The sequence below is a fragment of the Nansenia antarctica genome (genome assembly GCF_963989245.1).
Source record: "Nansenia antarctica genome assembly, chromosome: 4".
Taxonomy (NCBI): domain Eukaryota; kingdom Metazoa; phylum Chordata; class Actinopteri; order Argentiniformes; family Microstomatidae; genus Nansenia; species Nansenia antarctica.
Genome location: NC_137689.1, coordinates 16,288,688 through 16,301,677, shown reverse-complemented (window position 1 = coordinate 16,301,677; position 12,990 = coordinate 16,288,688). Strand labels below are relative to the sequence as shown.

At 48.3% G+C, this 12,990-nt stretch overlaps 1 protein-coding gene across 1 annotated transcript in view; it reads right to left on the bottom strand.

The window, feature by feature from the left end:
* The window catches only part of sptbn2 (spectrin, beta, non-erythrocytic 2), a 41,677-nt gene that overhangs the window by 21,035 nt on the left and 7,652 nt on the right, over positions 1-12,990 (bottom strand). Inside the window, 2 exon segments of the mRNA XM_080529826.1 lie at positions 709-882; positions 1,153-1,304. Coding sequence (XP_080385952.1) covers positions 709-882; positions 1,153-1,304 — 326 coding nt within the window.

Genomic DNA, 12,990 nt, shown 5'->3' with positions numbered 1-12,990 from the left:
CATATTCTCACAATCACAGACCTGGCCTACTTCACACACTTGACCCATCATTGGAGTTTCATCCGCTTTCCAGCTCTTTTCATATATTCGGTTTGATGATAAATCACAACCCAAATCTAATCAGTCTACTTGAGAGCAGAGATTTGCTCTGATCCATATCAGTGTGAAGAGTAAAACTGTCATTGTAATTATGTCCCGCTCGCTTCATGTGAGAAATAATAAAACCACTGAGATCTCATCAGAATATTACCGTCACCTGCAAACATCGTCCCGCCCACAAAAACCACAGCCAGGCAGTAATCGCTTCCATTCCCATTAGGTAGCCTGGGGCGGAGCTACATGCAGGGACCTGACGTCTCAGATCCAGGCTGTGGTTTTAAAGAGGGACTGCCCTGGCTAATTTCACCTTGATTTTCCCCCCTTGTTCTAAAAACAACGCAACTGAGAACGAGAGGTTTGTTTCCTGCGTTTTTGGCATGAATAAACAAGAGTGGCTTTGCTAATGCCACCCAGAGCCCCGCTGTTCTAAACTCCTGGGGAGAGAGAGAAGCCCTGGACTGGTGTTACACAGACCGTCTGGATGGGGCTTTTCTGCTTCAGTTCCTCTCTAAAGAAAACGCTGAGTTAACGGCGGCAGGAGCCAGGGCGTGCGTGAGAGAAGGAGACGGGACCGAGCACGCCGGGGTGGCAGAGCAAAAAGACGTTTACCTGGAAGCGGAGGATGATGGTCCAGATCAGACCCAGGGTCAGGCGGTGGTTCCCGTCCACGATGTCGTGGGAGCCCATGTTCTCCAAGTGGACTTTCTGCTCCTTGAGGAACTGCAGGGCCTTGTCCACGTTCTCCAGACAGTGGATTCGCATGCGGCCCTTGGTGGGCTTGGGCTGGAGGTAGAGACCAGAGAGAGAGAGGGAGCACAGAGATTGAGAAAAAGAAGTGTAAGAATAATAATAGAGAGATTTCATTCGGGAGAGAGTGAGGAAGAGGGAGAGTGGAGAGCGTGGTGGGGGGGGGGGGGGGGGGGGGGGGGGGCGAGGGAATGCAGGAGTGATAGGGTTTGTGTAGGGAGGTCAGCAAGGTGACTGATGAGTCATTAGGAATCATCCCATCAGGGGTCAGGGGTCAGAGGTCAGGGGACAGATAAAGTTACTGACCAACTGTTCTCCTGACAGCACCTCCAGCAGGCGGATGAGCATGCGTCCATCGCGCAGGTCAGTGTACAGATCCCCGATGCGGCAGGTCACACGCCCCAGGTGAGAGTTCACCCACTTGGTGAAGGTCTTCTTCTGCACCGCCTCACGCTCGTCTGCAGAGGACAGGAGAGGAGAGGAGAGGAGAGGAGAGGAGGATTAAAGCAAGGGTACGACCAATCAGGAAGCTGCGCCGACTGGCTGTCAGGTCAATCATCTGACCTCTCATGTGAACTCATGCATTGTGTTGCAATTGAACTATTCCCCAACCGAGACTGTCATGCGCGATACGTATCTAGGGGAAGGGGGGTGCAATTTGTTCTAGACAAACACTTATGTAGCTTTATACCTCCATTTAAAAGCCTCAAACACTCCTGAGTCTGGCGACACAGTCTGTAAATTATGTGGACCTAGGCCACCCCCCGCTCACATGAGCTATGTCGCTACGTCATGGAGACCGTTGATGTGACAGCTTGGGAAGGGTTCTCAGACCCTTCAGGGAACCTGAGTGAGTGACTGCACTGCTGACGTGGGCGCCGGCGCTAGCCCGAGACGGCACAGCTCTGGACGGGAGCCCAGCTCACGGCTCAGGATGACTCAAAACAAACAAAGGGTGAGGGTTCAAAATCCACGACACCGTACAGCAGGGCCACAGACATGCGTTGGGTTGTATGTTTGGAATATAAAAAGGGGACAGAATGAATGAAGCCACGGTGGCAGCGTCGACATAATGGAGGAGCAGAGACTTTTACCTGCCACCTAACAAGGTGACCTCATTTCCAGGTAACACGGTCTGGCTGTTTTGCGAGCTAGATCTAGTCTATGGCAGGAACAAAAACCATTATAGTCTGAGAGTGAATCTATTGTCGCTGCAACAAGCGTGGGCCCGCACACACCGTGAGCAAACACATGTAAATACAAGCAAGGATGAAAAGATCAGGTGAGTTACCCTGCGGCGTAGAGTTAAACGACGAGCATGTCGTTTCTGACACGGTGTGAAAAAAAAGTCACTGCAGTCATCAAGGTAAAAGATGAAAGCGTCTCCGAATTCAATCAGGAAAAACCGTCACCGCTTTGTGAACTGATATTCCTCTTCTTGAAACAGCTTACTGAGGGCACAGAGCCCGCCCACGGGGGTGTCATTCGTGGTGTTAAAGCTTCACTGTATCTGTGAGACGGTTCTCCGTGTGAGACGGTGGGAGATAATAGAGGAAAAACTCATTGACCTCTTTGTGTGAATGTGTGATGTAGGCCTAGGTCATGCTTTCGGACGGCTAGAGAACCACTCTAGTCTACTTGTTCTAGAAACAGGGGACACTCCTCAGGCTAGAAGGCGATGTGACATGTGACCTAGGGCATGGGGTCAAGTGTGGATTAAAACGTGTAGGTAAAGTTGGAGACACAAGGGAGACTGGTGCTAAAAGACACAGGTAATAGCTGCCCCACCTGGCCCTCCATTAGGAGCCGGGCTGCACCTGGGCCCAGGCTAATGGCTAGCAGGCTGCTGGGACAGGGGACAGGGGACAGAACAGGCAGCATGGCCTGGCGGAAGTGGCAGTGGCTGTGTGGTGGCCCTATGGGACCTCCCACGGCCCCCAGCCGGACAGGCACACCGGGCAGGAGAGCAGCTGGCTGCGTGGCAGAGTGTTAGGTAATCCTGAGCTGATCTATGGTTGTACTTGAGGGATTAGGTGGCCACTTTACAAAGGTTTAAAGCCCCCCTCTCTCCCTGCTGAGGATCCCTTCAATCAAACGCTAATGGGTTTGTTCAGGAGGGAGGAGGGGGGGGGGGGGGGGTCAGGTGGCTGGTCAGGCGGCTGTGCTGAGGTCTTGAGAAGGCCAGCGTGAGCAAGACGACAGCCTGCACAGTTCAGAGGTCATGATGGAGCTCATCAGAGCTCATGATGGAGTGAGGTATGAAGGCGGTGGAGAGGGGAGGGGGGGTTGGTAACACTCTACAGGGATGAGGCGGATTTTACTCTGCTGAGAGGGAGTCTTAAAACACTAATAAAATACTCAATACAAAAAATAATAGAATAGAAAAACTTTATTGTCCAAGCAATGTGGACATTTGCCTTGAGACCCGAACAATGATTAAACAAACCCAACAATCACTCACTGAGTCTCACTCACAAACTTTCCAAACAGATCTTACCCACAGGACGTCAACATGGACAGTGGTTCTTATCAGGATACATACAGAAACATCCAGAAGATAATGCTGGACCATTCAAACTAACTCTAACCCCTATTTGCAAAGCACACATTATAGAATATGAAAATAAAACACTGAAGAATAGATGACGGTAATGGTCATGATCGAACAAATAAGTTAACACTATGTTATATCTGACTCCAAAAGATATTCCATGATTAATAATGATTGATAATGCTTCAAGATGGGAGAATGGTGTCTGTGACCGCCTAACCCAAAACTCAGAACCAGAATCGCAACAAAAACAACAATCAACCATAAACAATAGCCGTGTTAGCGTCAATAGTAGCAATAGCAGCAGAATTCAATCAACAATGATAGGGTAAAGTAATAGCAGCAGAATGCAAATCAGCATATCAACATTCTTAATGTAATCAACATTACAGTAAGTTCAAGTAGGAGTCAGGTTGTGCAAAAACGCTGTGCAGGTTGCAGTGAGATAGTGACACACTGTCATACAGGGCGCAACATGGTACAGATATGGAACAGTACAGAGTTCAACTACATAGTGATCAAGTAATCAGGTAGTCATATTAATTATGAATGCAGTGGGGATTGTATGGGGAGGGCGACAGGCCTTTGCCTTATGCCAGTGCGTTTCCCTAGGATCATGATTGCTTGTGGGAAATAGCTGTTCCACATCCTCTGGGTTTTTGCCCCGAGGCTACGGTACCGTTTCCCCGAAGGCAGTAGTTCGAACAATTTCCGATTTGGATGGCCGGGGTCCTTGAGAATCCTGAGGGCCTTACTGACACACCGGTCGCTAGGGATGTAACGATGCATTGCGAGACAGTTAATTATCGATACAAATATGAGACGATTCAAATCGGTGAAATCAAAAATGTATCTTGTTACTCTTAACTCTTAAAAACCGACAGCTCAAGTTGTTCTAATTACCGTAATTCTTAAACTATATGTGCTATTGAAAAACGGTTCCTGAAAGCAGAAAGCACTTTCTACCCATACGGGGTTTATTTATGGTAACTCAAAGCACGAAGCTCATTCATCAGAGCAGTCATACGTCATCTCCCTGTCATCAGAACGATCACGCCCCCTTTTGGGTGGTAGAAGTGTTAGAAATTGTTTGCCTGATTGGCCATCGGATTCAGGCTCCTAATAGCTAAAAAGCAATACTGTTTTCTTATTTTAGCGTATTAAAGTAGCAAAGACCACAAATTTGCATTGACCGGCAGTCAAACTGCTAACACTTCTACCACCCAAAAAGGGGTGTGGACATGACGGGAGGGCAAAGTACCCGGAAGTGTTGCTCTGAAAGCTGAGGCGATTTGAAGAGAGTTCTGTATTATATATTTTTTTTATTACAGGCATATACATACGTAGATATCCTTTATATTTTTAATTGTCTATTAAATTTCCGGCTATATTCAATGTATGTTTAAGGGTATGTATTTTCAAAATGGTCAGATGTATTGGTGACTTTTTTATTTGACTCTATGCATCAACTGCCTGTGGACATAGTCCACATTTCATGATTTGGTCATTATTGCCAGAGATACATGTGACAAAGCAGATGGTCTCCCTTTTGTAGAATCCAAAATGTTCACTATTTTCGGTTTTGGGGAGGATCCAAATATCATCCAAATAAACTACTTTTGCAGTAAAATATTTTTATACAACCATCGATATCAAAGACATGAAAAAACATGGTTGTGCTTTGTTCTACCTTAGGTGGAGGTATCTCTAAACTAAGGACCTTTGAAGGCTTTAGTTCCTCTACTACTTATCAAGGTGTGTGAGGGCTGTATGTAGTGCCGTGGCAATGGCGTCATCTGTCGATCTGTTACCTACCTAGGCAAATTGGTGGGGGTCTAGGAAGGGTGGTAGCTCCCTGCATATCAGGATCTTGATGATCTTCTCAAAGCATTTGCATACTATGGAGGTGAGAGCAACAGGGTGCCAGTCGTTTAGACATGTCACCTTACCCTTCTTCGGTACCGGGATGATGACAGATGACTTGAAGCAGGAGGGCACTATGCCCGTGGAGAGGGAGAGGTTGAGCATGATGGTAAAGACACCAGCCAACTGTTCTGCGCACACTTTAAACACCCGGCCCGGGATTCCATCTGGTCCGGCAGCTTTGTGTATTTATGCGCTTGAAAACCTCTAGCACGTCTTCCACGGTGATGGTTTTTGTGTCGTCTGTGTAGTGGCTTCTCTCTAGAAGGTTGGTGTCGTCCTGCTCAAAGCGGGCATGGAAGCTGTTCAGCTCGTCTGGCAGAGAGTCAGAGGTATTGCATGGCTGGCGCTCTCTTTAGGTAGTTTAGGTCGGAGATAGTGTGAAGCCCCTTCCACGTGCTGCGTGGGTTACTGCTGCTTAGTTGTGCCTCTATGTCTTTGCTGTAATCCTCCAATAATAAAACTCCAATAATATCTTGCTGTCCCTCTACTTAAATATCATTCCCAACAAAGGACAAGGTGTGAGATACATTACAATCGCAAATGATTTTTACAAATGGTGAGGGTGCAACTACTTCAGGATGTCTGCCAGGCTCATTCAACTGTAACTAGTCACACACATTCAAATCAAGGCTGGCGCCACCAAAGTCCGTCTACACGCATCTCACGTGACGGCCAGGTAAATGTGCCATCAGCATAGAGCTCAGAAACCAGTCTAGCTGGTTTATGTCGAGTTGAAGTAGGTCCGGTATGACAACACAACACAACAGACTGACAAGTCTGCTGCACCTCGTCAACCCTAACACAGGAGGACCAAATGGAGATAAGCCGTAAAAAAAAAAGAAGAGAAACATATGAACAGAACAGAACATAAAATGAACAGTAAACAGACTGGCCTCTGGCGTGGACCAGGAAATATACTCCCAGCCAACTCCAATTAAATCCCCCCCGAATCCCCCTGGGTTTGACCTGTGACCCCTATGAAGCAGCCCTGACACCTCCAGTACCCTACTACCCCTGACTGTGGAGGAATGTGGAATGTTCTCCCACTCTAAACACTTCCAGGGGGTACATGGGATGCACATAGCAGTAAGTCACTGTAAGATATGCAGGGGTAAAAAAAAAAGCTGTCTGTCTTTCATGAATTATTAAACAAAGATAAAGAGAGCAATTAAGAAATAAGCGGAATTCCGGGGCTGTGAATCTGGCTGCAGATGCTTGGATGCATGGGGTTTAAAACAGAGCCCTCTCCCAGGTTATCAGAGAAAAGGTCTTAGAGAGGCTAGAGTGGCTTTGCATGTGTGTGTGTGTGTGTGTGTGTGTGTGTGTGTGTGTGTGTGTTCGCGTGCGTGCGTGACAGACACTGGTAGTTCTCATCTTGGTAGGACAAAGGGCGGACAAACTCCCTCTCACGGCGCTGGTTGTTTGCCTGGATCTGGCAACCTTGACCGTCTCAGGGTCCTGACTAAGCCAGGCTGGAGTGGCCCAGACAGGGTGACCTAAATCTCACCTCTCACAATCACCTTTATTCAGTGTCATTAACCCCCACCAGCATGGTCACACTGGAGACACAATCACCTTTATACAGTGTCATTATACACCCACCCGCATGGTCACACTGGAGACACAATCACCTTTATACAGTGTCATTAACACCCACCCGCATGGTCACACTGGAGACACAATCACCTTTATTCAGTGTCATTAACACCCACCCGCATGGGCACACTGGAGACACAATCACCTTTATTCAGTGTCATTAACACCCACCTGCATGGTCACACTGGAGACACAATCACCTTTATACAGTGTCATCAACACCCACCAGCATGGTCACACTGGAGACACAATCACCTTTATTCAGTGTCATTAACACCCACCAGCATGGTCACACTGGAGACACAATCACCTTTATTCAGTGTCATTAACACCCACCCGCACGGTCACACTGGAGACACAATCACCTTTATTCAGTGTCATTAACACCCACCAGCATGGTCACACTGGAGACACAATCACCTTTATACAGTGTCATTAACACCCACCAGCATGGTCACACTGGAGACACAATCACCTTTATACAGTGTCATTAACACCCACCCGCACGGTCACACTGGAGACACAATCACCTTTATTCAGTGTCATTAACACCCACCAGCATGGTCACACTGGAGACACAATCACCTTTATACAGTGTCATTAACACCCACCCGCATGGTCACACTGGAGACACAATCACCTTTATACAGTGTCATTAACACCCACCAGCATGGTCACACTGGAGACACAATCACCTTTATACAGTGTCATTATACACCCACCCGCATGGTCACACTGGATACACAATCACCTTTATTCAGTGTCATTAACACCCACCTGCATGGTCACACTGGAGACACAATCACCTTTATACAGTGTCATCAACACCCACCAGCATGGTCACACTGGAGACACAATCACCTTTATTCAGTGTCATTAACACCCACCAGCATGGTCACACTGGAGACACAATCACCTTTATTCAGTGTCATTAACACCCACCAGCATGGTCACACTGGAGACACAATCACCTTTATTCAGTGTCATTAACACCCACCAGCATGGTCACACTGGAGACACAATCACCTTTATTCAGTGTCATTAACACCCACCCGCATGGTCACACTGGAGACACAATCACCTTTATTCAGTGTCATTAACACCCACCAGCATGGTCACACTGGAGACACAATCACCTTTATTCAGTGTCATTAACACCCACCAGCATGGTCACACTGGAGACACAATCACCTTTATACAGTGTCATTAACACCCACCAGCATGGTCACACTGGAGACACAATCACCTTTATTCAGTGTCATTAACACCCACCAGCATGGTCACACTGGAGACACAATCACCTTTATTCAGTGTCATTAACACCCACCAGCATGGTCACACTGGAGAAACACTCAATCAATCAATCAAAGGCACAGAAGTGGGGGAAAACTGGTGGAAATGACTCTGCAGGGGGATTTAAAGACAAAAATGGGTCACAGTGAAATACATAAGTCAGTCAGTCAGTCAGTCAGTCAGTCAGTCAGAGAAACAGGCTGCTGTATGAGCCCAGCGAGAGAGCGGTCATGTGTGCAGTACAGTGGTGGTGACCCATTTAATCAGGACAGGACTGCTTTGCAATGCAAACGACCTGTAACTGTCAACAGCAGAAACTGGGCATGGATACAGCATACAGAAAGAGAGAGAGAGAGAGAGAGAGACAATCAGTCAATGAAATGAGCCTGATCAGCCAATCGCCTCCAGACAGAGTGAGCAAAAAGTACTTTTCTTTCACCGCTTAATCGTTTACTGACAGGACTCGAGTGGCCGATCATACACGTTCCGAGGGGGTTGACATATTAGCCTACCACCTTTGAGATGCCCTGAGGTTGGGCAGCAGTGAAACGAAAATGTTCTAGAATGTTCTCACCACGACAGAACTAAAAACAGGGACATCAAAAGCCTTACAGTAACACATTCCGCCCCGCTGCATTCCAGAATTGCTTAGGGGATAGGGTAAGGGGGCCAGAGAGCAGCACTCTATATCAAACAAAGCAAACACTAAACACACCCAAACACAGCCTACTCTGCCACTCATGAACAGCAGTACACTCATCCATTACATTACTCCTCATCCATTTAATCTCACAGACTTTAAGGGAAGTCCCTCTGGCGTTGGTTCTGGCTGAAGGCCCCTCCACTATGGGCTGATGATCTGCAGGAAGTTGCACCTTTTTTTGTCCGTTACAAATTTGCAATAAACACACTGAGGGGTCAGTGACAACAATCGTGTCAACATCTCTCGACAAACAGTCTGTTCATCCAAGGACCTCATGACTGCGTTTACACAATACAGAGCTTAAAAAAGAGAGTACATAGTGTGTATGCGCACACGCACATGAACACACACACACACACACACACACACACACACACACACTGAGTGGCACAATGTGTGTGTGTGTGTGTGGCTTTGGTGACAGCCACGCCCTTGAACTGTCTTCGATTTCAAAGGCAGATAGGAAGTGAAAAAAGAGAGATGGTGTCACTGTCTTAAAATGTTGAGCAAAAACTGGCAAATAACGTTTTTTGGGGGGAAAGTATAAAAATAGAGAAGTGAGTAAAAGCAGTGTGATGCATGTGTGATTGAGTTCAGATAAATGCTAAACGGCATTTGAATCTCGTCCACCACTCATCTCCCCCGGCATAGACGGGTCTCTAAACCCCTCTGACACCAGGAGCACCAGATAAGACAGAGAAAAGACAGGCAGCCAGACAACGAGACGTTTCGTGGTCACACACAGTATATTAACCCCCCCCCCTGTACCTCTACCTGTAATTCCGGTGTGAATGATTATATGTTTCTCTAGATGACCTCTTCCTGCCTCAAAAGCTTTTTTTTTCTTTTTTTAACCCTTCAGAAGCCTCTGCCTCAGCGTGAGTCTTGGGTTTCATGTGCCTGTGGAGCAATATGGGATACCTTACTCTGTCCTGTTTTCTTTTTCTCTCTCCCTCCCTCCGCCTCTCTCTCTCCCTCCCTCCCCCTTTCTCTCCCCCCCCTCCCCCCTCCTTCTCTATTCCCCTGTGTGGTTGGCCACCTCAGGGCTTGGCCAGAGAGTGAGAGAGAGGTAGATAAACCAGGTAGGCAGACACACATCAGCCGATCAGAACAGAGAGATGAGTATCTAGCTTAGGGACGGTAATGACCCGACTTGAAAACACACACGCACGCATGCACACACATGGATAATAATGATGTGTGTGCACATGCACACCTACACACACATTGTACCTACTCAAACAAAACTTGAATCGTTTAGTACAAAAAACTGTCAAATAACAAATCCCCACAGGATACTAACAACTAACGAGAGAGAGAGAGAGAGAGAGAGAGAGAGAAAGAGAGAGAGAGAGAGAGAGAAAGAGAGGGTATTCAGAACAATATGAGCAGCAATAATCACATCGCACAAGACAAAAACATGTCGCAAGTCAAGTTATCCTGATTAGTACAAAATACTCATTAACGTTGGTAACAACAAGACTGATGTACTATTCCCTCTCAGGGAGAGAGATCAGGTTGGTTTAATACTGGCTGTACTCAGACGCAGGACGGCAAGCTGGAGCCTGTGGTATCAAGAGCACAGGGCTTCTCAAGGTCCAGTCACAAGACTATGAGCCTTGGGCCGTTGCCATGGATACACACCGACTTCCTATTGACTGTCCTGCTCTCAAGGTAAACAAGAGTGATAGGACGACACAATGTGCATGTGACGACACAAAGATAATCTCCACGGCTGAAAAGCACTTGGTTTTCTTCCTGAAAGATATGGAAAATATATTTTCTCTCCTCATAAGAGGGCACAGCCTTTCCTGATAGTTGTTGTTTGTCTTGGGTCTTTGTGAGAACATTGCCCCCCCCCCCTCCCGCCCCCCCGCCCCCCCTTCTCCTCCTCTCTCTCTGCATCATACCTACCCTGGCGCTCACACAAAAAAACAGACCGGTAATAATAACCGCTCACTCTCGCTGCTTCTCTCACATAACAAGCACAAACACAATAGCGTGTGGTTTCCCCCCCGGGCGTGCGGTTAGCTCTCCTACAGGAGGGAGAGCTGGTCAATGAGCCACCTGAGGTGGATTACACTTGTGGGTGTGGGCAGCCTGGGGAAGGTAGAGGGGACCACATTCCTCCTCCTGATGCCTGGTCGTGTTGTGACAGAACAGCACCCAGCCCCGAGGAGGAGGAGGAGGTGGTGGTGGCAGGGGCCTAGCAGAAACTAGGCAGCCGGCTTCCCGGCTTCAGCCCTAATAACAGGGCCGACATGGGCCGAGACACACACACACACACACACACACACACACACCTGCTGACTTCACTTGCATGCAGAACAACATACACTGTACCTGTAGTGTTTTTCTTATAGATCACCTGTACATATGGAAAGAATGTTGGTGTGAATGTATGTACATTCCTTGGCATGCATGTCTGTCAGGCACTCTGATCTTTTTTGTCTCAGGTATTTGCCTAGGGGGTGGGGGGGTGTGAGGGGGGGGGGTGGGTTACATCATCCATAGTACTGTATGAAGGCTGTGTTTCGTAACAGGGCCATGTGTGGCTCCCACCGGGCCTATACTGGGCCTATACCGGGCCTATACTGGGCCTACACTGGGTCTATACTGGGCCTATACCGGGCCTATACTGGGCCTATACTGGGCCTGCCTGAGGCTGCCCTGCTACCCGCCAATTTAACGTCCAAAACCACACCCCGATAGCATCTGTGCAACACTGACGACAATGATGATGATGATCGGCAGGTAATCCAAGCAAAAATGCCACCAGGGCTAATCCCTGTGTGTGTGCAGGCTCATGCAGGCGTGACGTGCAGCACAGGGACAGACAGACTGATAGGGATGGTGGGACAGGCCTGTGGCTGCCACACACACACACACACACGCGCGCGCACACACACACACACACACACACACAGAGACAGGCACACACACACACACACACACACACAGGCACACACACACACACAGACACACACAGGCACAGACACACTCAGGCAGACAAGCAGGCAGGTAGGCAGACACACACACACACACACACACACACACACACACAGGCACACACACACACAGACACACACACAGGCATAGACTCAGGCACAGACACACTCAGGCAGACAAGCAGGCAGGGAGACACACACACACACACACACACACACACACACACCTCTGACAGCTACAGGTACAAGATGACAGGTGACTACAGGTCTTTAAGAGCTTCTACAGTTGGGTCCAGCTGAAGTCATACAGTGTATCAGCACTGTATCTGAAGTGATCAAGACGTTTGCAGAGAAATCTCGCCTGCCCTTGATAAACGATTTCTGCCATCTGGTTTCTTGGCACGGTTCCAGTGTATGGTCTGCAGATAATAAGACGACGATGTGTCTCACTTCAGGAACGCCTTCACTGTAAACTGCTAAACATAGCATGACACGTCTGATCAGGAAACGGAACAGAAGTTCTCCTAACCTCTCTGGCTTCTCATTAAGGGCACATAGTCGCATACTGCAGGGTCAGTGGACGTCTGAGAAGGCTGCCGTCATCTGCAGTGTCATCGCGCCGTACTGACGGCAAACTAAGCGAGGTATACATATCTCACAACACTCTCTCAGTGGGCCAACACAATATGTCAGGACCTGATAATATCTTGTCAGACAGAGAGACAGAGAGAGAGGGGGGGGAGGCAACAGGTGGAGTGCCACGCAGACGCCTGGAAGTGAACCTGACATATCATATCAACCGTTAACCCTCCTATTCATCTGTGTCCCCCACAGTATCACCTCTCTCTCTCTCTCTCTCTCTCTCTGTCTCTCTGTCTCTCTGTCTCTCTGACTCTCTGTAACCCTCCACTACTGTGCCAGGTGGCTCGGCTGATCTCTTGTTTTCTAAACAGGCGGGTGGGCAGGCGATCCCGCGGTGAGCTCTCCCACCCTGGCACCACAGAGCCCACAGAGGAGAGGGCCTGACACCAGGTAACCTCAGGTAAGGGGTGGCGTAAAGGTTAGACTACTATGTGCAACGGATACTTTGTGAAGTCCCTAACAGGTGACAGGTCAGCTGCACTGTG